This window comes from Astatotilapia calliptera, chromosome 5 (genome assembly GCF_964374335.1).
Source record: "Astatotilapia calliptera chromosome 5, fAstCal68.1, whole genome shotgun sequence".
In the NCBI taxonomy this organism is placed as follows: domain Eukaryota; kingdom Metazoa; phylum Chordata; class Actinopteri; order Cichliformes; family Cichlidae; genus Astatotilapia; species Astatotilapia calliptera.
In genome coordinates, this window is record NC_137426.1 from 4,089,605 (window position 1) to 4,116,459 (window position 26,855).

The window sequence follows — 26,855 nt, forward strand, 5'->3', positions numbered from 1 at the left end:
AAATGAAATAAAATGTGGATAACAAATTATATATAGTAAGAGTAGGACACTAAGGAGTACATCATTGGAGACTAATCAGTAGATACAGTGGGGCAAAAAAGTATTTAGTCAGCCACCGATTGTGCAAGTTCCCCCACCTAAAATGATGACAGAGGTCAGTAATTTGCACCAGAGGTACACTTCAACTGTGAGAGACAGAATGTGAAAAAAAAATCCATGAATCCACATGGTAGGATTTGTAAAGAATTTATTCGTAAATCAGGGTGGAAAATAAGTATTTGGTCAATAACAAAAATACAACTCAATACTTTGTAACATAACCTTTGTTGGCAATAACAGCAACCCGTTCTCACTCCCAAAGCGTAACATTTTACGCTAGGTGACAAATCGTCACCATATTACGTTTTCGGCTACCCACCACGTTCCTAAATGACGACCTCGGAAAAAGAGGAAATATGAGAACCGTCTGGACTGAACCTACACATGTTCGCTCTTTTTCTTCAAATCGCTTAGAAACACGCTATTTAACATCATTAAAGTCCTGGTTAAGGTCAGGAATAAGGTTATGGTCAGGGCTAGGGATAAGGTTAGGTTTAGGGCTGGAATACAGGGCTGGAACGTCTACTACCGCGGGAGCGTCATTGCACTGGATTCCAGCAATAACCCGCCGCGTACCATAAGAACGCCGAAGGTCTCCTTTCGCGTTCCTCAGGAACGCCGCGGGACGTGACAAAACGTCGACATGTTACGCCTCGGGAGTGAGAACGCTCTGATAACAGAGGTCAAACGTTTACTATAGGTCTTTACCAGGTTTGCACACACAGTAGCTGGTATTTTGGCCCATTCCTCCATGCAGATCTTCTCGAGAGCAGTGATGTTTTGGGGCTGTCGCCGAGCAACACGGACTTTCAACTCCCACCACAGATTTTCTATGGGGTTGAGGTCTGGAGACTGGCTAGGCCACTCCAGGACTTTCAAATGCTTCTTACGGAGCCACTCCTTTGTTGCCCGGGCGGTGTGTTTTGGATCATTGTCATGTTGGAAGACCCAGCCTCGTTTCATCTTCAAAGTTCTCACTGATGGAAGGAGGTTTTGGCTCAAAATCTCACGATACATGGCCCCATTCATTCTGTCCTTAACACGGATCAGTCGTCCTGTCCCCTTGGCAGAAAAACAGCCCCATAGCATGATGTTTCCACCCCCATGCGTCACAGTAGGTATGGTGTTCTTGGGATGCAACTCAGTATTCTTCTTCCTCCAAACACGACGAGTTGAGTTTATACCAAAAAGTTCTACTTTGGTTTCATCTGACCACATGACATTCTCCCAATCCTCTGCTGTATCATCCATGTGCTCTCTGGCAAACTTCAGACGGGCCTGGACATGCACTGGCTTCAGCAGCGGAACACGTCTGGCACTGCGGGATTTGATTCCCTGCCGTTGTAGTGTGTTACTGATGGTGACCTTTGTTACTTTGGTCCCAGCTCTCTGCAGGTCATTCACCAGGTCCCCCCGTGTGGTTCTGGGATCTTTGCTCACCGTTCTCATGATCATTTTGACCCCACGGGATGAGATCTTGCGTGGAGCCCCAGATCGAGGGAGATTATCAGTGGTCTTGTATGTCTTCCATTTTCTGATGATTGCTCCCACAGTTGATTTTTTCACACCAAGCTGCTTGCCTATTGTAGATTCACTCTTCCCAGTCTGGTGCAGGTCTACAATACTTTTCCTGGTGTCCTTCGAAAGCTCTTTGGTCTTGGCCATGGCGGAGTTTGGAGTCTGACTGTTTGAGGCTGTGGACAGGTGTCTTTTATACAGATGATGAGTTCAAACAGGTGCCATTCATACAGGTAACGAGTGGGGGACAGAAAAGCGTCTTACAGAAGACGTTACAGGTCTGTGAGAGCCAGAGATTTTCCTTGTTTGAGGTGACCAAATACTTATTTTCCACCCTAATTTACGAATAAATTCTTTACAAATCCTACCATGTGGATTCATGGATTTTTTTTTCACATTCTGTCTCTCACAGTTGAAGTGTACCTCTGGTGCAAATTACTGACCTCTGTCATCATTTTAAGTGGGGGAACTTGCACAATCGGTGGCTGACTAAATACTTTTTTGCCCCACTGTACAACCTTGAGTATTTGCTGACTAAACCAATGGCTAGGACATATTTAGCAGGTAGGTAAGAGAATATTTAAAATAAAGAAATAAAAAAATAAATATCGGAAATTCCATTGTGCTCTCCAAATTGTCTCTTTTTTCTGTCTAACAGTCTAACTCAAATAAAAACCAAGCAATTTATTAAGATTAACATTGCAAAAACTTTTTTCCTTATCCTTTCATTCCTTAATTAGCTTTATAGTTTCTACCATGTTGCAAGCTTGTGAGCTAAAAGCCTGTGAGGAAAAAGTTGCAGCTTGTTCCCACATCTGCTGGTTTTATAGAAGCTGCAGTGCTGCATTCCCCACCTGCCACCCTGGAGCTGCTCACTGTTTGTCTCTGTCTTGTCTCCCTCTGCATGTTTACTCAGGACTAACAAATGTCCTTCATGTCCCGATGGAGACAGATTGTCCTCACTTTTTGCACCAGCTGCCTGCTTTTTAGTCTAGCATAGCGAGTGCATGTAGAAAATGCCTGTGTTCAGGAAAAATGTTTCATATGTTTTGTGTCATTTTTCACAGCTTGATCAGAAATATTCCGCACATGATGCAAACATCCTTCCTCCTCTATATACACGCTGAATTGCTTTACCTGATTTACATGCATGCGCATCCTCAAATTCCTCCACACACATGCAGATTATCTTTTCACAAAGCACACTCACAGAGAAGAGGAGATGCTTCAGGCGATAAATCTGCTTAACGTCCACCCACCATGTTTACACTCCGCCTTCACCAGAGGCAACCAGTGCAGAGCTTTGGTATCATGAATCTCAGGAGACATTAGGCCAACGTCAATACATCTCATGTTACTATCACAACCAGCCTTTTTGCTTCCACTAGACACACAGCCTTTCACACGCACAGCACACAGGACATTTACACCCATCATGAGTTAGGCACAAAATCAATAGTCACTTAAGGCCCACATTTCATTAGTAAGAAGATGAGAGGAACATGGCACACTCAGAGGAGGTGATCCTCTGAACCCCACGGTCGATATTAACCCATAACACTTCCTTCTTTCCTTCCTCCTCTGCTTTTCTTTTCTTCCTCATCTTCTAGGGTTTTCTGTTGACTCTGCCATGGGAATAATGAGTCTCGGAGAGCTAACCTTTGTGGCTGGTGCTCCCCGAGCCAATCACACCGGGGCGGTGGTGCTGCTGAAGAAAGACAATGTGTACCGGTTGGTGCCACAGCACATCTTCTGGGGGGAGGAGCTGGCCTCTTCATTCGGATATTCAGTTGCCACCACAGATCTCAACAGTGATGGGTGAGCAAAGGCTAAATAGGAAGTCAGTCAGGATGACCATCAATCAGAATTAGAATCAAAATCAGAATACTTTATTAATCCCAAAGGAAATTAGGGTTACAGCAGGCAGCATGCTAATGGCGCATGCGCACTTACAAAGGAACCTTCTGACCAACTTTACACAAACATCACATTGGGGAGACATGTCAGAGAATTAGGCTGATAGGAAAAAAACAACGAAAATACATAACATGAGGTAAGAGGAGGAGAAAAAAACTCCACTCAGACTGAGCTCCTAGTGGGAGAACAGTTTGATAACAGAAAAAACACCTCAGCAAAAAAAGCACATGACTATCAATACACCATAGAAACACAAGACAAGCAACAGGGGCGGGTAAAGGGTGAGAGAGAGCCGGTGTAGACGGCGCATCTGGTCCTGCAGCATGTCTGCACTGGTCCAGTCGACTGCCATCTTCCCCGGTGGGGCACAAGCATCGAAGGCGTTTGGAAAGGGAGGGGGGATCAGTCTAAACACAGTTGTTATGAGGGTGTTTTGTTCAGCTCCAGCCTTGAGGCCGCAACTGGTGCCGAAGGGGTCTCCGCATGAATTGCATTCAGAGACCAGTTTAGGTTTTAGAGAACAGACTGTGAGAGAGTGTTCCAGGGAAAAGTAAGTAAAAACACAAGACAAGGACATAAGAAGCTAAGCAGCGAAGATAAGGGCAGGAGAGGAGAAAAGTGCGACCGCCTTCGCTGAGAGCCAAAAGAGAGAAAATGGGAATGCACAGTCATGTTCTACACAAAAATGTCAAATTCATCTTAAAGTTATAAACACAAGATCATATTTTTAACACCTAAATCCTGCAACAGCATTTTCCTGTGTAAAATGCATAAAATGCATATTCAAGGCCAACTGTGAATGTAGATTAGAAGAGACTTGTTCAAGGAAGTGTTCATTTCTACTTTTCCGCCTCTGTTTGCTAGCTGGACGGACCTGATTGTTGGAGCTCCTAACTTTTTTGACCGTAAAGCAGAGATTGGTGGAGCTGTTTATGTGTATCTAAACCCGTTTGGTCACTGGGATGATCAGGCTCGGCCCATCCGCCTCAACGGGACATACGACTCCATGTTTGGGATGACAGTCAGCAACGTTGGAGATCTGGACCAGGATGGATATGGAGGTACAAGAAACTTTTTTATTGACTCAGAATGTTTTAATCTTAAAAGGTAACTTCTGCTGTTTGATTCGCTGAATGGAAAACCCAACGACTGTGAGTGATGCTAAATATAAGTCACTGACTGGATGATGATGGTCATGTTTAATATGAGCATTCATCAGGATATAATAGATGTATAACAGAATATAAATATTAGAAAATAAGGGAAAACATTAAATGGTTCCAGCAGTGAAACAGTTTAATGTGTTGAAAGTCTTCTATATCAAACTGTGGTTTATGGTTTAAACCATTACAATAAGAATGTAGTGTTGGAAACCAGTTTGTCTGACATCTATACAGATATTGCTGTGGGAGCACCGTTTGATGGAGATGGAAAAGTTTTTATCTATAGAGGCTCAAAATCTGGAATTGAGACAAAACCTGCTCAGGTAAGTTTGCTTTGGATATGAGCGACTGCAAAGAAATATTAAAGGTCAAAATCAGAAGGAGTGAATGAGAGAAAGAGATGGCATGGATAAAACTGAGTGTTCTTCATCCCATTAGGTGCTGGATGGCCGGGACTTTGATGTGAGACGTTTTGGATATTCTATCTCAGGGGGTTTGGATATCGACAACAATCACTACCCAGATGTGGCAGTGGGCTCGCTGAACGATTCAGTGGTTCTCTTCAGGTGAGGAAAGATTTTGGTTGAACACCTCTGAAAACATTTTGATGACAGTGCATTTATCTAAGGGATGAAAACATATTATCAATAATTTATTAAAAGTTTTCTTTTTTTGTCCTCAAGATCTCGTCCTGTCATCCATGTGAAGAGAGACATAACTATTGATCCTCCACAAATAGATTTGGAGCAGTCCAACTGCAAAGACAGAGATGGAGTCTGGTACTCACTCACTCATAATGCACTAAACTTATAGGATAACTTAACCAAACAAACTGATAATAAAAAACATTTAAAGTTCTTCTATAGTCCTGAAGCTCCTAAAGATCATGTCTTTTTTCCTCTTCGTGGTTTTCTGTTTTTAGTGTGGAGGTCAAGGCTTGCTTCACCTTCGTAGCGTACCCAACTCACTACTCTCCACACATTAGTAAGTCACACATCGGCTTCCACGACTGTTTCTGTCTTTTGCTCTCGCGGGGCTTTACATCACTCCCCACAGTGACAGGAGTCATTTCTATTTACGGTAGAAAGTAACCTTATCTGTGAGGTAACATTAGATCTTATTATGATTAAATCACAGCTGTGTAATACTGTACCTCCTCAGATGGGTTTAGTATATCTTCTGTCCCCGGTGGGTTCTTTAAGTGCTCTTTCGGTGTGTGTGTCCTGACATTTCTGTATTTCAACCCATCTGTCTCCCTCTATGTGCTCCCCCATTTTACTCCATTCAAGCCCTCGTAGTGCGCTTTGAAGCAGACACAGAGCGCAGGAAGGTGGGCCTCCCGCATCGCGTTACCTTCCTGGGCCGCAGTTTACTGGAGCCGGAGTACACACAGACAGAAGAAGTGCAGCTAAATCGGCAGCGTCACGCTGTGTGCACCAACGCTGTCTTCCAGCTGCATGTCAGTAATTTAATTTCATGGATGTGTTTCTTTCTTTTACTGTGGAAGGCAGATTTTTATGGAGTATCCCAGTATGAAAAGGACGCTGAGTTGAATAGACATTTCTTTAATTAACTATTTCATTCTTTTCTGCTGTAGCTTTGGCCAGAAGTTTAATTTTACATTTTCCCTCTGTGCAGGAGAACATCCGTGACAAACTGCGTCCCATCTCTTTGGTCATAACCCACACTATCAAGCCCGTGCCGCCACGCAGACACTCTGCAAAAAGGCTGGAGAAGCTGCCGCCGATACTCAATGTCTCCCCTTCCAATACGCTCCACTCTGAGGTCTGCAGCAAAATAGGAAAAGAAGTATTTCTAAGGATGATTTAATTTTTATGAGCTCCTGCTGCTCATAATTTACTACATAAACAAGCCAAAGCTTTATGTAATGCTTTCCATCAACATTGTGTTTCTTCATTAATTTAGACTCAGCAAGGATCATTTAAGCCAAATCTGTGACACATAAAATAAACTCAAAACAGAGCATTTAAACCTGTTCTTCTACTTGGGCTGCTTTTAAACTTTTTCAACTCAACTCAACGACTGGCTCCTCATTAAGCTTATCTCTTACTTACCTTTGCAACTGCATATACACTTTTGTAGCATACAGCAATGCACCCAGTGCAGTATTTAGTGAACTGATAAATCATTTAAAGCATAAAATGAGTTGTCAGCGTTAATCAAATGATTGACCAATTTCTTTGGCATAAGATTATAAAAACCCACAAAAGTTTAAAACTATAAAACCTCTTGAATTCCTGATCTCAGCCTAATATTTGTCTTTTTTAATCCCTGAAGGTGAACTTTCTGCGAGAAGGATGCGGCAATGACAAAATCTGCCAGAGCAACCTGAAGCTAAGCTACCAGTTTGGTACTCGACCCCTGAACTCTGACCTCTTCATCCCTCTGCCAAAGTAAGTATCTGCTGTGCAGCCCGACACCCCAACAGTTTTTTGTTGTCTGACTGAGATGATAGTGATGATTAATGGCAAATCTTCAGTATGGTATCATATCTAATTTGTTATTGTTTTAATTTTTTTTTATTAAATAAATAACAATAAATCTTACGCTGAAGTAATGTTAAGTTGAAACAGTTCAAGCTTTTCTAACTAATCTCCCAAAAGCTCCTCTGTAGCTGTCACTGCAGATGAATGCATAGGCAAAGTGTCATATTGGAATAAAGAGTTTACAGTTTACAGGCCTACCACAAAAAATCTACAATTATCTTAAGATTGCTTACTCAGCTTATTTCTGCTCAACCTTCAGACTATGTTGAAATGCCTCTCTTTAAAAATGTTTTGTCTTTTTTGCCTCCTTTGCCGTCTTACAGAGATGAGGACGATGTGCAGGTGTTTTCTCTCTCAGATCAGCGGCTGGTGGTGCTGGACATCACCGTCACTAATATGCCCTCTGACCCTCTTTACCCCGAGGAGGATGGCGATGATGCTCATGCTGCTCAGCTTATTATCTCCCTGCCAAACACACTGTCATACGCCGGCTCCAGGATCCCAGAGCAGGTGTGAGATCTGCTAAATATAGTTTCAGACTATCGTTTTTGAGTTGATGACGTGTTCCTCTGATAGTATTTGTCTGATCTGACTGCAGATGAGATGTCAAGCAAACCAGAATGGCTCCCAGGTTGAATGCGACCTGGGAAACCCCGTCAAACGAAACTCTAAAGTAAGACAAAACTGTGTGTTTATTGTTAAACTCAACAAAAGAAGCAAAAACATATTTAAAAAAAAAACTTTATTCTCATGTTTTTTCCCTCAGCTGAAATTTTCCATCAGTCTGAGCACAGCTAACATCACTATTGAGACCACCGAGCTGACAGCTGAGCTCTCACTGAAAACGTAAGTTTTCCACATTTTCCCTGATATGTGACCACAAAGATCACATTCTTACTTTTTATGTTTTGACTTTCATCTGAGTTCTTTCATCGTTTTGTCCTCAGCATCAGCGAACAGCCTGACTTGGTCCCTGTGACAGCTTACGCTAAAGTTGTGATAGAGCTCCCTCTGTCTGTCAGTGGGTGAGTAACACCTTCAGTCTATAAAGGAGTCTGTGGCAGTAAAGCTGCTTTATGTAGGTCTACTAAAACACCCTCACATGCTTTATGGTTGGTAAAATCATTTCATTCCACATTATCTGTCACATAAATTTGATCAGCTTGTTCCAACTCTTCGCTGAAGCTGTGTTTTTTTCCACACTGAGGTTCAAGATTTAAAACCAGGACTTCATGTGTTTATGCCTGCACCATTATAAACAAGTGGAAATGTGCTCACTTTATACCTCTCTAACCAAAGAACGACCTTTGGAAGTGTGAAAATTTAAAATGAAACCACATGTATTTTAATAATATTTAGCTCATTTATTAAAGGTTTTTAAATTCAATTATGAATGCTTTGCTCATCAGTAAAAGTGGTTGAATAGTGAGGAAATAGACAGTGATGTAATGATAGTAATGTTAAGTTTTGTGTTTCCAGCCTTCTGACACACTGATGGTCACTGTACTTTCTGTATTAGGCGCGTCAATCCCGACAAGCTGTTCTTCAGCGGTGCAGTGAGGGGTGAGAGTGCTATGAGCAGTCTGGACGACATCGGCAGCGCTGTGGATTTTGAGTTTGTGGTGAGAAAAGAGTTTGTGGCTATCTGGGATGCTGTTTTGCCACCTACATGTAAAAAAGAAGAAGAAAAAAGTATATTATAAGTATATTAAAATAGGTTTCAGTGGGGCCAATAACAAAAGCATGCTCATTGGACTTGCTTTTACTGCACTGCAACTTCTTAATGTACCTTTAAAAACAAGAGAGAACTCAAAATGAATATTTACAAAATACAATACTATCTCCTTAAAAGTAAATACTGCCCAGAGAGGTTTGCCTTCTCTCAGTCCGTCTTGTTTATTTTATCTTTTCATAATAGCAAAAAAAAAAAGGACCCAAGACAGAAACGTCTATGAACATACTTTATTAAATGTAAGCTTCTTTTTTTTCCCTCTGTCAGGTTGCTAATCCCGGTCAAGCTCTCCAGACACTTGGCTCTGCCTTCCTCAACATTATGTGGCCCTATGAGCTGGCCAATGAGAAATGGCTCCTGTATCCTGCCAGCTTGACGTTTCAAGGCCACCCGGAAACACAGTGCAGCCCTACATCAGCTCTGAATCCTCTGAAGCTACAGGGCTCCTCACCTGCAGAGCTGGGCAGTCACGGGGTAGGCGGAGCAAGTCACTGCCGACTTTGAACTGGCTCATTTGTTTACACATACACACAAAAATATATATGCTAACTTTAACTAATTTGAGTACATGTTAATTTTTCATGATATATTGTTACATAAGTAAAATATAAAGCATTACATTTAATGGAATCTGGTCAAATGAAAGGTACTTGATTGGTATACAATTATTTTGTACTAGTCATGTTTCCCTGAATAAATAATAATAAATAATATTTCAGTTGCATTTTTTCTCAATTTTTTTTTTTTAATTTTTCAGGGCAAACAATATTTTTGAAGAGCAATTTATTTCATTGGAAAAAGGCTCACAAGTCCATGTTTTAACAGCAAGTGACAGAAATAATAGGAATAAGATAAGGACTCAGTCACTCAGTCCAGAAGTCAGTGCTGAATGACGTATGTTAGCAGTTCATTTAATCTTCTCTTTTTCTGTGTTTTACACTGTTTTAGGAGAGAAGTTAATGAAAAAAATCCTTTATAATATATTATATGCTGTCTCTTTGTATTTTGACAAAACCTTTTTGAACCTTTTGTTGAAACATGCATATAAATGCATCTATTTCAGCAGGTTGGGCGAAAACGCCGCTCCCACCCTGAGGAGGAAGGTCAGATCATGACTAAAGGCAGCGTGGGACAGACCACGCCTGCTGTGGCAGCTTCAGACAGACGCAAGTCGCTCAAACTGGTAAGAAGGACAAGAAGCAGAGAGCCAGGGAAAAGACCAGAACGTGGGTTATTGATTTCCTGCCAATGCACTCAAACAACTCAACAGTTTTAAAATGTGAACACGTAGTCCTCTTTCATTTCCACAGCAGTTTACATTCAGGTGTGACTTTGTTTTCTAGGATTGCCTGCTGGGGTCAGCACGCTGTGTGCTGTTCCAGTGTCCTCTCCACAGCTTCTCCGGTCAGGCTGTGCTTAAAATCCACGCCAGACTGTGGAACAGCAGTTTCATAGAGGTAATATTACATCAGCACCTTTCTGAATATTACTCTCAAGCTCAGCTTCAGTCCAACTGTCACAGCTGCTGCAGCGAGCAGCGAGTGAGCGATAACTGCAGCAAACACATTTACACAGTGACGACTGATGTCAGGAAGCTCGTATGTTACAGACGATGTCTGGCGACCAAGTCAAATGAACTTTCAATTTTCAATATTCACTGAGATCAAAGAGTAAGAATATGTGAATATGTTAGTTTGCTTTTCCATCACACATCAATAAAATTGACTGGAAACTCTTTTTTAGTAGAAATTTATTTACAATTTTGAAATTGAATTTGTCATTAAATTTGCCTTGTTTGTATCTCCTCCTTGGGACAAGGAGAACAAGAGGTCACAAGCCTGGATAAATGATGTTTGCATCTGGACGGACTCCTTTAATCATGTAATGATCCCTTAGGAAATAAGGGATCAGCAAAGCACCTAAAGGAAATAGAGTCTAGTTTGTTTTCTCTTTAAATCTCACTATTTCATAGTTTTGGCTCAAACACTAGTTTTATTAAACTGTGTGAATAGTTTATATGATGTAATTAGTGGAGCAAACATTATGTTGCTTTGGCTAAAATTTTAATGCTTCTCTGTGCAGTTTTCCTTGTTTTAAACACAAACTTGCTACTGGCTTTGTTTCTGTCTGTCTCTTAGGACTTCCCAGCAGTCAGTGCTCTGGAGCTGCTGGTCAGAGCCAACATCACTGTGAAGTCCAGCATCAAACATCTGGTCCTTAAGGATGCTGCTGCACTGGTACTTCACACACATTCATTTAAAAAATAAACATTTTTACTGTTAAATTGCTGTTTGTGCATTGCTTCAAGCTTTGAGCTGAATATCTTTTCTTCCTTATCAGGTTTCAGTGATGATCTATCCCGAGCACGGTGTTACTGACCAGTACTGGATCCCCTGGTGGATCATCCTCATTGCCATCCTGGCAGGTGTCCTGCTGCTGGCACTGCTGGTCCTCATGCTATGGAAGGTAATCCATCAGATCTCAAATGGTCTGTCTTTACTTTTTCACTGTGTTTTTTGTCTTTTTATTCAACTGTAGGTCTTTATCATTAACAGTAGTGGAAAGATTAAAAAAAATCAAACAGGAAAATAAGACAGGTTTACATATAAATGTTTATATAGTAATGTTTTATGTGAAAAATGATGTCAAAGAAGAAAATAGAAGAAAATACATTAAAAATTGACAATTTACTTTTGGGTGGCAACCAGTGTTGGTCAAGTTACTTGAAAAAAGTAATCAGTAACTAATTACTGATTACTTCCCCCAAAAAGTAATCCCGTTACTTTACTGATTACTTATTTTCAAAGGTAATTAATTACTTAGTTACTTAGTTACTTTTTAAAAACACGATTTACAACCTGAAGAGGTGATAAAGCGATAGATCTTTCAGCCCAATTCTACTTTTTCTGCATAATCCATCATACAAAATGTAATCAAATGGAAAAGTCTCTTTTTAAAACTTGTTTTATCAGTTTTAATCTTTTAACTTTATGCATCAAGCAAACATTTAATTATATGCAACATTCTCTGACTGGAAGAAATTTGTTTTAAACCTATTTAAACCTATTTTCTGCACATTCCAGCACATAAAATAAAATATTTTTTGTGTTTACACTCAGTCTTTCAAATAGATGCAAGTAAAACACAGCAGAAAATAAATAAAGTCAAAGACTCAGCGGTCCTGTTGCTCTATTTTCACCTGTAAAGCAGGAGTAGGGCAGGCGGAGGTTTACCCTGGTGCAGGTGTGCCGCAGCGGTCAGCGGAAGAATCCGCGAGTTTCTCTGTGAGTTTCCCATCACGTGGTAGAGCACTTGGTGCTTGTAAAAAGAAGTTTTCTTCCCACGCACAACGGACACTAATGTTTTTGTCACTTTTTATGGAATCAAACTTAAAGTAAGGTCAGTACTTCCACGCTTTAAACGCTGCACGCTCATACTCTCTCCGTACTCGATATGTGATCCATTGTTGATCTGCACACAGCTGTTGTCACCAACGTTGCACTGGCTTACGTCACTGTCATGAGACATTCTCGCAAAAGAATCACGGTTTTAGTAACGCAGTAACGCAGCGTTCCTACGGGAAAGTAACGGTAATCTAATTACCGTTTTTGCAATAGTAATCCCTTACTTTACTCGTTACTTGAAAAAAGTAATCGGATTACATCTCTGGTGGCAACTGAGTAAAAACACTTTCTTTGTAATACTAAAAATAATAATTCTTAATAATTTATAATTTAACAATTTACACAATTTATTAGAGAAAATTCTTATTCTGTATTTGTTTAAAGTAGTGCTAGCTAACTAGCAAGTGAGCACTTTTCTAAGATGGATTGCAGGTCATATAAGATGTTAACCCTGAAGCCAAAACCATGAAGATTTAGATGCACAAAAAATGAAATTATATATATTTGTACAGTCAATTTGCATTTATGCACTTATGACTTATTGTTTGCATAACACATGAGTATGATATTCTTAATGTATCATTTTTTGCAGTTCATTGCTCAAAAATTACTTATAGAGGTCCAAAAACATGTCGGATACAGTTACAGACTTACAGGGTTCATTTGCACAGCAGTGGATTTAAAGCAGTAGTTCCACCTGAAATGCGGAAGAAGAGTCACAATAAACTGGAATATTTTAGTAAAGTAAGTTAACTAGTCCTCAAGTACTCTTTTCCTTTCCATCAAAGTTCAACAGCTGCAGGATCCTGAGTGACGTTTCTTTGATGTCACTGCAGTTGCCTTCACTCTGGGCCGTCCGTTATTGGTCTGCCTTGCTCTGATCTGTCCTGCAAATGTCTTATTCCTTCCAGCTCACTCTCACCTGTGCCTTTCCTCTTCTGTCCTCATGTTTGTCCTCTGTGTGACGCTCCAATCTGTGTTTTGTTCCCTTTTCTTTCCTCCTCACCTCTATCGGGGAATCCCCTCTGTTATATATCTGTGTTTTCCCCACTACCCCGCCCCAGTGTGGGTTCTTCAAACGCAGTGAGCGACGCCATCATTATGAGACGGAGTACTACCGTGCCCATTTGGGGGTCCAACCCTCGGAGGCGGAGAAGCAGGCGACAGAACAATAATATAAAGTATACCCCCCTCTGGTCTGCTCTCCCCTCCTCCTCTCACTCCAAGCGGTAAAAATCTTCACCTGCAGTCGTCTTTGTTCCTCAATTCACTCGAAGGCCGGTGGTGTTCATTACAGCATGACAGCAAATGTAGGCTCAGATGATCTCAGGTGGCATCATAGCAGTGACACATGAGATACAAGAGAACTGATCTCTTGTAAAGCCTTCTTTACCTTTGTTCCTGTTTATATTTGTAGTAAGAAAAACATTATAATGACACAAAAAAAAAGACAGATTTACCATATTCTTAGCATTTTCCTACTTTATTCTTCAATATAGACAAAAGGTGGCTTCTAGTTTCTGCCATCACTCATTTTTACAGGACAATGTTTGCAGGCAGATTGAGAATTAAAATAAGAGGTTATTAGCTCCATAAGGGGGTATAAAATTATTTCTCTGGGTTATATTTTATGTGTCTGTTCATTTTTAAATTAAACCTTCATTAAATAGGTAAAACATTTATACTAAGCAACCACTTTATTTGGTACACCTCGCTAGTTGCACTCACTTTCGCCTTCAGAGGTGCCTTATTTTTTCATGACACAGATTCAAAAAGGTCCTGGAAACGTTCCGCAGAGAATTTGGTCCATTTTTACGTGATAGCATCACACACTTTGTCAGCTATAAACGCATGATGCTAATTTCCCATTTCATTACACCCCAAAGGGATCTGGTGATTGTTGCTTGTTGAGGCAACTCATTGTTAGGTTCAAGAAACCAGTTTCAGATTATTTGAGTTACATGGAACATTATCCTGCTGGAAGCAGCCATCAGATTATGGCTACACTTGGTCATCTGTCTTGGTCGCCTGACTCCAGCATCTGAATGTTGCAGCAGAAATTGAGACTCATCAGTTTTTCCAATCTTCTGTTGCCCAGTTTTGATGAGCCCGTGTGAAATGCAGTCTCAGTTTCCTGTTCCTAGCTGACAGCAGCAGCCAATGTGGCCTTTTGCTGCTTGAGTTCAACTACTTCAAGGTTCAGTGCATTGTGCATTCAGAGATGCTATCCTGAATACCTTGCATGCAACAAGGGGTTATTTGAATTTTGCCTTGCATCAGCTCAAAAGATGCTGGAAATTCTCCTCTGCCAACAAGGCAGGACACTGGATACTGTCTCTGTAAACCCTGGAGATGGTTGTGTAGAAAAATCCCAGCAAATCATCAGTTCATGAAAGACATAGATGTCAGCAGGTCATCTTGGCCATTTCTGTCAGCCTAAATATACGGAGATCTTGCCATGTGAGCGACTAATAAGACTTTTCAACTGACAAGCATCTGTACAGGTGTACCCAGTAAAGTGGCCAGTTAGCATATATGAACTGTGTTGCCTACATTCATGATTTGATCCCAAACTTTAAAAAAGCTATTTTCATTGTATTTAATTCCCTTAAAATGTATGAAATCATCATACCTTATTATAGAAACACATATCTGCTATCTCTACATAGGTGGCTAGTTGCACATATAGCCTAATGCTAGGTATTAGCCTAAATGTCTCCTATTTTAACAACAACCTTTAATATTAATGTCTCCCATGAGCAGCTACTTTGCTAGTCTCAGTTGTTGGTTCACTGAAACTGTTTTCGGTGTTTTGTTCTGTAAAATAATTTAAAACCTTTGTTTTCTAGTCACCTAATCTGTGCCTGTTGAACACCATCCAGCCATCTCTCCTTCAAGGCTTTAACATGCCTGCTGTGCTGTGTTTTGTGCCTCTTACTTTTCAGTTATCTGCACTTGTTCATTCTGGCATCATTCTCAGAAGACTGTTCATTTCTACGCGGTCCCCTCTTCCTAAAAATCTATTAACGATTTGACATGCATTCAATAACTGATCAACTTTTCCAGGTGCCAGACTGAACTTGTCGTTAGGATCAGTGGATGTCTTTGTTCCTTTTAATGAGTGTAAATCTGCTTAGCGGTACTTCAGTGTGTTGGTGTGTTAATCGCAGACACTTCAGGCTGGTGCAAGGTTATAAATGTTGAGCATGAGAGTGTGCTTTTTGGTTGGTGTGCTGTTTTAAATTTATTTTTTATTAAAAAGTCACTTTATTTGCAGCTGGTAATCAGGTAATCACTTTGCCTTCCTATCTGTGAGACGCACTATAAAGCTTTACCTAAACGCAATGAATAAGAGTGGATAATTTTCTTAGAAGGCATGCTATTGAGTAACACAGCACCTCCTCAAACACAGTTTAACAACTGTAGTTACCACAGTCCCTTAAAAGTGGCACTGGTTAATTCTTTTTCCTTCCCTTCTGCCTCCTCCATCCATCTTTCCCTTCTTCTGTGTGCACTCCGACCCACTTTCCTCCCTGGGTCAATAGTGTGGCTTCTTCCGACGGGCGCACTACAAGGACAAACTGCCTCAGTACCACGCGGTCAAGATTCCTCGCGAGGACCGGCCTCAGTTTCAGACTGAGAAGTCAGGAGGCGTCCAAAAAAAGGAATGGGCCACACACTGGAGCGACGGGACCTCGTAACCTGCTTTGATGCCCTGACTTTAAAAAAAAGAAAAAAAAAAAGTGCAACACTCATTATGTCTTTGCTGTTGAATTAACTGACTAAAAAAGTGCACAGAGACTGGGATCACGAAACGTTGTGCACACCTCACTTCATCATTGCTTACATACTGATGCGTTTTCTCAATACTGTAGCCTACTGAAGGCCTTACATAGCTTATTTAGTCTAAATCAATATCATAGTATTGTACTGAAGGCCTACGACAACATTAAAACCAGTCGAGCTGCTGAGTACGTTCCCCAGCCCTCACTGCTGCTTCACTGTCTGACATCAGAAAGAAGGACTGAAAATCAAAGACATGCATAAGCACCACATGCAGATCCTAACAGACACACACAGATATACTGGACATTATAGTAAAGAAGCCAGTGCCCATGACAAAGACTACTTTTTGCCTTAAATACTGTAAGACTGAAGATTCATATGGGCAATGAAAAGAAAATGCATTTTTCTATATATAAAGGACTTTTTTTAGTACTGGTTAAAGCACTGGGTGGGTGGATGTTCGTGTTTCGATGAATGTGTTGTCTTCTGGGCTCGACGATTACTCTGGGTTGGCTCAAGAAGCCATTTAAAAAGTTCATTGATAGCTTTTGTAGGGCTTTGTTCAATTGCCTGAGTAACTTGAATAAGAACAAGAAACCACAATACAACCTATAACATGCCGTAGCCACGACCAGAGCACTGTTGTCACATGTGTCAGATAAAAAAAAAAGCAATATTTAAGGTATCGTGTGCTCTTCATCTGTTTATGAAAATTTCTGGTAGTTTTTTTATGGATGTCTTATGATGACATAACAGTGTAAAAAAATCGAATAAGTATGAAAACTTACTGTAGCCTCAATTTAAAACCTAAACTGCTACGAATGAGTGAATTAGTTACAATGTGACGTCTGAGTGATGCCGCCATATTTTTCTCATGAGTTGTAATGTAAAGATGTTTCACCAGGTAACATCTTTTTTTTTTGTTGGACTGCATTAACCTGCTTGTCACACTGTTCTTGTTAATGTACGCCACTCGTACCAGTATGACACTCCTTTCACTTCATTACTGACACTTCTAATTGCGTACAAGTGCCTTATTGTAAAGGTGGCAGATGGTGTGCCACTGGTTACAAACGCAAGGCTACTGCAAATTAGATCATACTCCCCTGAAACATCTGTTGGACACCGGTGGACAAGTAAACATCCCTCCTGCACTGAAGCAACATGAAGACAGGGAAAAACCTTTGTTGTTATTTTTTACATGAACAAAGCAGCGCGAACATAATGTGTATCAGAACCAGACAAACTCTCTTTGGATCTAATCTGGGTTGATGAAGTGGATGTAAAGCATGAAGGGTCAGCTTGATTTTTTTAGGTATTGCTGGACAATCTTATACTAGCTGCATGTCCTTTTTCTGATGTTCCCAAATTTTCTGTTGGTCATTGTTCGGTGTTTTATTTATTGATTTCGTTGGATTGGCTGCACTGTTTAAAGGTTGTAAATAAAAAAAATAAAATAAATTGAGGTAAACCTGACAGACCGCTTAATTTGATCATTATGCAGAGATCACCCAGTGATGTACAGACAAAAACCAAGGATGTGTAAAAGCTGCAATTCACTTATATAACACCAGATGGCGGTAACACTCTGAGAAATAAAACATTATTTCTGTAGTTATTTTAAATAGGAGGGAAAAACGAAAACACAACGCATGTAAATTTTGTAAAAGCTATAATATAACTACTTGTCTGGAATAGATTTTGTTTTTCATGGAAATGTTGCCCATAATGTTCTTGAGTATTTGTGCTTGTTAACATAAAGATGAACAGGACAGTAAGTAAGGGGTGCAGATGAGATGGGTTTGTCTTTAATGTTTGATTGTAACTCTTCTCGAAGAAGAAATAAAGCATCTTGTTTTGTTTATGTGACATAAATATTCATGGTCTGTGGTCGGCTTGCGCACTGGCTGATAAATTTTAAAAAGTCAAAAACGGAACATTAAATCTTACGATCATTTTCAAGTTTATTTTTAACTCGGACCCATTAGTGATATGAGTCTTTTAAATAGTTTTTTTTTAGGTATTACATTTATAGAAAATAAATTATGTAAAACATGATATCCATACTTTAGAGTATTTCACCAGCATCTAACCTGACTCTGCATTACGACGGATTGGTGTAAGAAATAAAATTAGTAAATTGTATTACCAATAAAAATAGCCAGTTTTATTGTGCAAGTACAACACAATCAATTTAGAGAAATGTATTAATTCTGTGAGCTAAATTAAATACAGAGCTTGAAGCAGGACCGTAGCTTAGCTTAATAGCATTAAGAGTGAAAACAGAGTTTTAAAAAAAATGTAACTATACTTTAAAAAAAAAAACTACCTTTCTTATTAACATGCTATGTTGTGATTATTAGAGCAACAAAAACCCAGAGTAATAAGCTCTGAACAAGCTTAAAGAAGCCTAATTACTAGCTTGAAGAAGAAGCTTGATTACTTGTATTTATGCTAAGCTAAACAGCATGCCCTGCACCTCTGCAGCTTTTAGATACACTGAAATTAAATTTAAAAAAAAATAAAAATCGACACACTGCTGGGGAACAGATCTCAGACCTATACTGCCCTTCTCATGTTTTACACTGAACACCCTCCAAAATTTCCAAAACACTGATGGAAAACCAGTGAAAGGCATAAAAGACATGAACTCATGTATGACCACAGTTTTATTTTTCTCTGGCCCTGTGAAAGCTGGGATAGACGTAAGAAATGGATGGATGATCGGATGGTTGAGCAATGGGATCACAGAAAACTAAACAAGGGTTTATTTTTGTCCTCTTATTAGAAACAGTATAAACTCACTTTTGTGAGTCAGAGTGAGTAACTTTGATTTTCATGTAATCCAAAAGCTTCTGATCTCATTAATGAAAACTAAAACTCTCAGAAACCATTAGATGTCATCCTGGTTGCCATGGTAGTTAAAAAGAGGCTGTATGTGCGTGCGTGCTTAAGCGGATTGTCACCCATTAGGCACTTTGATGAGCCAAATCTGGTGATGTGGAAGTGACTAATTATTACACACACACACACACACACACTGAGGCAACATTAAACTGAACAAGTACCCCTAATAAAGCAAGTGTCACTCTCACTAATAAAAAAAAGCTGGTGTTACTTGGAAAGATAATGGAAGGAAGCGAGCTGACGTTTAACAGATGAATTGTTTCATTTTTAGGCATCGTTTGCTTCTTCCTAAAACCCCTTGATCTGCTTGTTAAAGAAAACTCTGTGTAAGCAAAGGGTTTGATGAGCCAGAGTCTTATTATTGACCCAAGGTTTACTTTACATTCATGTCAATAAAGCTTTGGAGAAAGCAAATAATCTACAGTGCATGAAAAGGAGATCCATTATATGGTCATCACAGGTCCACAGCTCTAGCTGTGAGCACAGAATCTCCACCCACCTGCTGTTCAAACCTTCTGTTTGTCAGGGGCAGCCAATCAGAAGAAAGTAGGATTAAAGTTCGGGTAGTTACAAAGAAAGCTTGTTTCATACAGAAGATGATTTAAGAGGCAACATCAAGGCCCAGAGCGCATGCATTTTATTTATTTATATTTTTTGGTAATTGTTGCAGTTCTTCTGAATACAGTGTGTGCTTTGAATTTCTTCCTGTATAACTGAAGTCACATGACTAATCTGTTATATATTGTATATGCTCTGTGCATTACCTTGGGATGGGTGGGTCCGGGTCCATTTGCACAGATTTATTTGTTTAATAACTGGTTTGTGCTGCACGACCCTGGGGGCCACATAATAACACACTCTGGTGCTAAGTCATCACTAATGCCTGATCCGAGCTAAATGGACCTAGTTAAGGCTCTTCCTCCATCCTGTCCCCTGTTCCCCGTTGTACAGTAGCATCTTTCATCAGCTCTCCTGAGACATCCTGCCAGTGACCACGAGGTGTATATAAGACCCGCTGAGGATGTGACCAGCACTGAAGTTCGTTCTTAGCAAGTCTGCTTAGACAGCCATCTTCTTCTCTTTCCTCTTCTATATTTGTCATCAGTGTTTGTCCGACCTCCTCTCAAGTCTGAGAACATGGACACAGCTGCAGCGGTGACTCTTCTGGCACTGATTATGGCGATGGCTGGCGTCAGTCACGCTCTTCATATCCAAGCCGGCCTGGACAAAAATGACATCTTGCCTGGCAGCTCAGAGGAGAGCATGCCTGACCGCCTGTTGGGGCTGGTGAGACAATCAAACCACTGAAAAACTTGTTAATTTTCATTTCACGTACATGTTGACAGTCTATTTTATGATCATTTGAAGCTTTAAAACTGAAATCCTATCGCTGAAGCACATGTGGTGATTTTTATGCATACTTTGTGCCTGATTTAAATATGGACTGCCTGCTCTGGTACATGCCAACATTTTCTGAGAGGATTGTATGTAAATGCGACTTGAGCCTTTTATCAAATGAGACAGGATAAATCACACAGCCCATTTAGATTTCAGATGGTGTTCCTCTTCATGCAACAGTGTGAAATACACTGTTATATATTCTGGTGTGAGCAGATAGTCGGGGGCAGGATAGCGAATCAGATAAAGGACAAGAAGATCACGAGTACTAGATTTTCTCTTTGTGACGTGCAGGGACGGACAGATCTGGGTTTTACTTTGCATAAAATGAAGCGAATGGATATTTTGGTGTGCACCATGTACATCTCTCAGCCTTGGTGCCTTAATATCTACATCTCAAGGCTTTTTGCCACAGTAGGACAGACTGTTTGGAGTCATCAGCCTTTTAAGTTTGTGATGTTCTTCATGTTCTATTTTAAAAAAAGAAGAAGAAAGTTTGACACGACGGTGTGTGCTTGTGTAGCCTTAAATGTGTCCTGGTGTGTTCCAGGAGAGTGAAAACAGAGATAGCGACACTGATGATCGCTTGCTGACTTCATTGCTGAGAGCCCTGCTGCACGGAGCTCAGAGAGAAGCCAGGGAGTCTGTCCTCCATCAGCCACAGAGGTCAGTGGCATCACATCGCCTGTATTAATCTACATTTCAAGTTTTCCTATCAGATGTGTTTACAGAAAAACACTAATATAGGAAGTTCACTGATGTAGTTTGGGCTTGTCACCAAATCATTTTTTACCCATTCTTTCTTCAAAAATACACCATGTGGGTAGTTTGTAACTATTTAAAGGGATTATGATATACAGTAGGTCGCACCGTGTACTGGAAGACAGGAAGAGGAAAATCCATTTAGCCATTTGCAACTACTTTCCATATCTGAATTTTAAAAGATCAAAATGACCCATTATGTACTTGAAATGTCCGTTTGTAAAAATCATTCACAGTCAAAACGATTCTTATGGCAAAGCTGGGTTCATTAAACTGGTCTCATCTTCAAGCGACCTTCCTCTGTAACAGTCCTTCAAGCTCAAATGTAACTGAGGCCCAGCTAAGATCACAACATCAACATCAATATTTTGTATTTTCTGGTCTGCGTTTACAGATGTTTATTTATCTAAAATCATAGTTTGGAGTTGAATTAATTGAAATAATTCCCACTCTTGGTGCTTTTCCCGTCACAGGTTTGGCCGCAGCTCCAGAGGGCAGGTTGTGCTGGAGGATCAGATGCATTCCCGTGACTGGGAGGCTGCCCCCGGTCAGATCTGGAGTATGGCCGTGCCTCAGAGATTTGGCAAGAAGTAATGTTGCAGTCATGCGGTGTTGCCCTGGTGGAAGGTCAAGCAGCCGAGAGTTATAAAGATACTAGATTTGTTCCACTCTAAGCTCCAGCCCACTAGGCTTGACTTTACACCTGGTGTCCAGTGAAAGATGACACTAGCTTAATCTTTCATGATTATGATTGTTGTTATTTTCTTTGAATTTCCAACACTGGGAAGGAAGCACGGTGACTGGTGATTGTTTGGATCGGCTTGTTAAGGACTGAAAATGTTTGTTGTAAATTGTTAGTTGCTATGTTTTTGTTGTTCTTCCGTTCAAATAAAAGAACTTTAATCTTGTAATGCTAATTTCATCTGTATTTGTGTTCAGTGTTATCAGTGTTCAAATATCACAGTAATCCGTTAAAGAAAGGTGGGAACAAACAGATGTTGAAATTTTATAAATCCAGCTGTTGAGTTCATTTAAATATGGCCACTTAATCTGTTGCTAATCATGTTTGTGAAATGTGTGTAAAAATGGCAAATCCAAGTTTTCTCAAGCCAAGGTGAGATCTTAAAGTGTCCTGTTTGTCCAAATAAACTCTCAAATCCCCCAAAATCTTCCACTTAAATATATAATATGATAAATACAATAAATGGTGTTTATAAATAGATAATGGTGAATTCTGCATTTTAGAAGCTATAACCAGCCAACATTTATTATTTTTATCGAAACTGTTTTATCAGCTCATAAACTAATAAATGAGGGGTTTTTTTAGCCTAAAAAGCTTAAAATCATTTAGCTTAAGTTCTTATTTCAGCACTTAGCGTTGGTTTTTTTTGTTTGTTTTTTCTAATATCAGCCTTCCTTGTTTTTAAATTCGATCAAAGGACAAATGGTATATTTTTTGTTTGTTTGCAGGACGGTGTTATATCTGCTGGATCTGCAGCCAGTACTCACATCAGCTCGGCCATAAACAAGAGCATAACTGAAATGTGTCTGTGCTGGTTCACTTAAACATCAGGGGAATGTAAATGCAGTGGAGACCACACACAGAGAGATGAATGAAATACGATCGTAATGTAAGTATTTTTCATTTCTCTACAAACAGCACCGTGCGGGGGGTTAATGTAGTGGGATAAGGATGGAAATCCTGTGTTCATTGTGCCGTGATGGTCAGCACTTCTCTGTGTCTGTGGCTTATTTACAGGCCACCTGGGGAAGCAGCATGCAACTAATTAAAACACAGCAACATGCAATTACTCTACACATTACTGGTGTCCACAGCTAATTACTGGGAAGGAAAGCATGTCAATCCCACTTAAAATGAGTCTTTTATAACCTCGAGCTCTCGTTCTGCTGCAACACCCCAGAAGACAAAATAAAGTAATGTTGTTGGGTTTTTTTTTAAGACTAATGACCAATGATTCAGTCATTTTATTATTATTTTGGTTATTTTTAATCAAATGTAACTTTAAATTCTTGTTTATGGTTTAATCTGTGTTTGTTGTCGTAACATCACAGGTTTGAGCAGATTGCTCCCGGCCTCTGGACTCTGATCTTTACAGTTCTAATTAGAAATGAAACAAACAAACAAACATACAAGAACCATACAAATGAAAACCTTGTTACAAAACAAAAAGGGTAAGATTGACCGCAGAGCGTAACAAGACATTGTGGCACAGAACAAAGGGAACCTGTGCTGCACACAGAGAGCCCTGATTGGATGATTACTTACAGGTGATGATGACTGGAAGTAAAGCTGACTGGAATCTGAGTGCATTCGAAATAAAATGTGAAAATAAATGCAAATCTATGACAGTATTTACCTGTTAATATGAGTACTTTATCAAACATAAACAGAGACTCTATATGAAATATGAGCAGCACTGCGTTAAGAGCTGCTGTTTCAAAGCATCTTTAAGCAAGTTGGTCATCATCATCTTGTTTTTACTCGTGACGAGAAAGAACCACATCTAACTTTAGAGATATGCGTGGCTTTGACTTACATCTGTCTTACATACCAGCTTTGACAATGAGACATAAATGTGAGATAACAAGAAACATATTGAGACAAAAGAAAACAACAGAGGCAGAGCAGGTGCTGTTGTCCACACAGCTGTAGCCTCTCATCAGCTTAACTGACTTAAAGAAAGTCGGCTCATCTGAATTTCATGAGTCTGCAGGGGGTTCAGGCAAAACATCTGTGTGTGCAGTAATTATACCAGAAAGCTGCAAAGAGAGCGAGATCGAAAACCCAGACTGACTGACAGATACACTGGGTATAAAGACTGCTTTAGACAGCTCCTGTGTGCAGCACTGTTTTACACACACACACACACACACACACACGCACACATTCTTGTTTTCATGTCTTAGTGACGACAACTAATTGACATAATTGTCCGCCTTTTGGTCCCCACAAAGATGTCTAAACAGGTATGCACACACACACACACTCTCTCTCTCTCTCACACACACACACACACACACACACACACACACACACACACACACACACACACACACACACACACACACAGAGAAACCTTTCTTTTTTGTTTGATGACCTTTATCCGACCTCCACACTTCCACTTTCCCTCATGGTCATCATCTTGGATGGCAGCCATCTTGAACAGCAAAGAGGGAGGTCTCAGCCATTAGTGGTCATGGCCGTGACACAGCACAATTTGTCACACACACAACAGGCTTTAATGGCTACAGTGTGATCAAATGATCTTGTTTGGAGAGAACACAGGTAACTTTAAGGTTAAACGGGAATCTGTCCTCTGCTGCACGCAGTGGAAACTTTTGAACTGCACCTTTAAAATTTCACTATATATACAAAATAAATAATGTTGGAAACACTAAAAATAGGCAACAGTTTTTTTCCCATGCCCCTGCCCTGTCTTAAAGAACTATACTATTAGTGTTCCCTGTCACCTCTTTACTTGTTTTACCCACTAACTGTCAACTTAAGTCAAATTAAGCATATTTAAACTTGCATATGTATTAAAGTACACAAAGCTTTAACTATTGAAAAAAACAAAGAAGATTTCTGTTACATGCAGCAAAAAAGTATAAAGTGACAGCATGCATTTAAAAAAATATAGGAGGTCTACACTTTATTTAAAGAAGTTGAGACTTAAATTGGTTTCAGAGGTTCAAGTAGTATCTGAATTGTTTTTCTGTCTTACTTTGGATTCAATTAGAAGCACTCAATAATTTAGATTCTCAACCACAGCAGCAAATCTCAAACAGAATGACAGAAAAAGAAAAGATTCAAAGTGTTGCAGTGATCCAAAGTCCAGACTTTCAATGCTGTTTCAGGACCTTAAGAGAATAAATGTTAATAAATGTGGTATATTATAGTTTAGTGCCAACAGTTTGTCACCAAACAGGACTTGCCCAGTTTCTGTTAGACTATGTGATTGGCTAATACCTTTTCCCTTTGAAAGTTCAATAAAAGAGTCAGAGAGATAAAACTCTGCTGATGTGAAGGAGCAGCAGAGACGAAGCTTTTGTCCTTCGTTCACTGCTCACATCAGAGGCTGCTCTGGAAAACGTGCAGCCAGCTGTTGTCTCTCACAAACACACTCACATAGAGCACGCGGCCCCTTATTAACAGTTTTCTGCTTTGATGACAGAGACATTTTTCAGTAAAAGCTCTAATTACATTGGCAGCTTTTTATTATTTCTCTCACTCCTTTACTACCAGCTACAAGACAAAAAATATGCAATCCCACCACAGCAAGAAACAGTCTAAGATCAGAAGAAGAAAACACAGAATTCTGTGTTTTTGTTCATTTTTACATGATTTTTTTTTTTAAAAGATGTGATTATTTACCAAAATATTCTCTATGTTTAGACTTTTTTGAGTGACTATTATCCAATCTAAAGCATTTAAAATGAGGAATTATAGCAAATGTTATTGTAAAAGATGCAAATGGTGCAGCCCATGTGGCTGCTTCATTCCTGCTGAGCTCCTTTGTTGTCTGCTGTTTCTGGATGAACTGTTCACGCTAAAATGGAAAAAAAGATATTGCATGGTCTTTTGAAACAGTGAGAGTGCTTTCTTCCACTAGACTGTACATCAGAAATATTAATAATTTTCATATTTAGTGTGGAGTTAAAGTTTAGCTTGCTCTTCACGCCTGCTTGAAATTTATCCTAAAACAGAGCAGAGTTTGAAGGCGTCACGCTTGATATTTATTTCACTCCCAAAAAGCACTGCACATTTGACACACCGTATGCTCCTTGGCTGGTGTCAGGTATCGGGGCCCAGTGGACATGTGGTGTGGGGACACTGGGGCTAAGAGACAATCAATAAAGCTTGTGCTGGCCAGGCGTCAGACAGGACAAGCCTGGCCAGTGATGAACAAAGAAATCATCAAAAACAGAACACACACACACACACACACACACACACACACACACACACACACACACACACACACACACACACACACACACACACACACACACACACATCACAGCCTCAAACTGTTCCTACATCAGGACGTATCAAACAAAAGGCAGAAAACTGCAGAAGTCTGAGAAAACCCTTTTTGTGTAAAACATTACGGCAAATGAAGAACTGCTTAGTGTGCATAACAGTATGTTTTTATTTTTATAAGCTCAGATTATTCTCTCACATGGTCAATATTGGCTCAGAATTGCATTACGCTGCATGATTCCCAGGTAACTGTACCATCTGTGTAGGGACTATGCACAGAGCTGTTCAGTAATGAACACTGTGCATGTGTTAAATAAACCAACAAACAAATTTGTATATGTGTAGATGTCAGCTTGACCTCATTCTGAATGAGACCACTTGTATCTAAAATACAGCGTAGGCTGTTTTTAAGCATGTGTAGGCAAGTGATTTTAAAAATACTCTTGAAGAAGAGGCTGGATAAATCCTACCCATTTCTACCCTTTGAGAGAGCATGCCTTTGTCATCCTCGCTCTCTCGTCTGTGCAGGGGCTGCTGCAGAGCAGCCCTGAGCTCAGACAGCCAATAAAGACGGAAAGAAACGTGAAAAGAGGGTGGGACTTGACGTGAAAGCGAATGAGAGTGAAGGAGAGGTGTTCCTTGCGGAGAATGCCCTTG

General features: G+C 40.0%; 2 protein-coding genes across 7 annotated transcripts in view; both read left to right on the plus strand.

The window, feature by feature from the left end:
• itga7 (integrin, alpha 7) overlaps nt 1-18,001 on the plus strand; it is a 41,807-nt gene extending 23,806 nt beyond the window's left edge. For 2 of the 6 annotated variants that reach the window (XR_003272377.2, XR_003272378.2), the window contains exons 6-26: nt 3,228-3,435; nt 4,399-4,595; nt 4,932-5,020; nt 5,136-5,263; nt 5,381-5,476; nt 5,620-5,681; nt 5,987-6,156; nt 6,336-6,482; nt 6,996-7,111; nt 7,528-7,714; nt 7,803-7,877; nt 7,971-8,050; nt 8,152-8,229; nt 8,724-8,826; nt 9,204-9,410; nt 10,000-10,119; nt 10,280-10,393; nt 11,075-11,173; nt 11,277-11,402; nt 13,405-13,569; nt 15,886-18,001. Coding sequence is in view for 4 of the 6 variants with exons in the window: in XM_026166726.2 (XP_026022511.1) it covers nt 3,228-3,435; nt 4,399-4,595; nt 4,932-5,020; nt 5,136-5,263; nt 5,381-5,476; nt 5,620-5,681; nt 5,987-6,156; nt 6,336-6,482; nt 6,996-7,111; nt 7,528-7,714; nt 7,803-7,877; nt 7,971-8,050; nt 8,152-8,229; nt 8,724-8,826; nt 9,204-9,410; nt 10,000-10,119; nt 10,280-10,393; nt 11,075-11,173; nt 11,277-11,402; nt 15,886-16,041 (2,558 nt within the window). In the remaining 2 variants the exon portion in view is untranslated. The remainder of the gene's footprint in view (nt 1-3,227; nt 3,436-4,398; nt 4,596-4,931; nt 5,021-5,135; nt 5,264-5,380; nt 5,477-5,619; nt 5,682-5,986; nt 6,157-6,335; nt 6,483-6,995; nt 7,112-7,527; nt 7,715-7,802; nt 7,878-7,970; nt 8,051-8,151; nt 8,230-8,723; nt 8,827-9,203; nt 9,411-9,999; nt 10,120-10,279; nt 10,394-11,074; nt 11,174-11,276; nt 11,403-13,404; nt 13,570-15,885) is intronic. The other 4 variants (XM_026166726.2, XM_026166729.2, XM_026166727.2 and 1 more) reach the window with 2 other exon arrangements.
• Nucleotides 18,002-19,600: 1,599 nt separating this feature from the next.
• npffl (neuropeptide FF-amide peptide precursor like) lies at nt 19,601-22,104 on the plus strand. The gene is made up of 3 exons (XM_026166338.2): nt 19,601-20,320; nt 20,982-21,097; nt 21,667-22,104. The coding sequence occupies exons 1-3, from the start codon at nt 20,171-20,173 to the stop codon at nt 21,785-21,787; spliced, it is 387 nt and encodes a 128-aa protein (XP_026022123.2). The 5' UTR covers nt 19,601-20,170; the 3' UTR covers nt 21,788-22,104.
• Nucleotides 22,105-26,855: the final 4,751 nt, after the last annotated feature.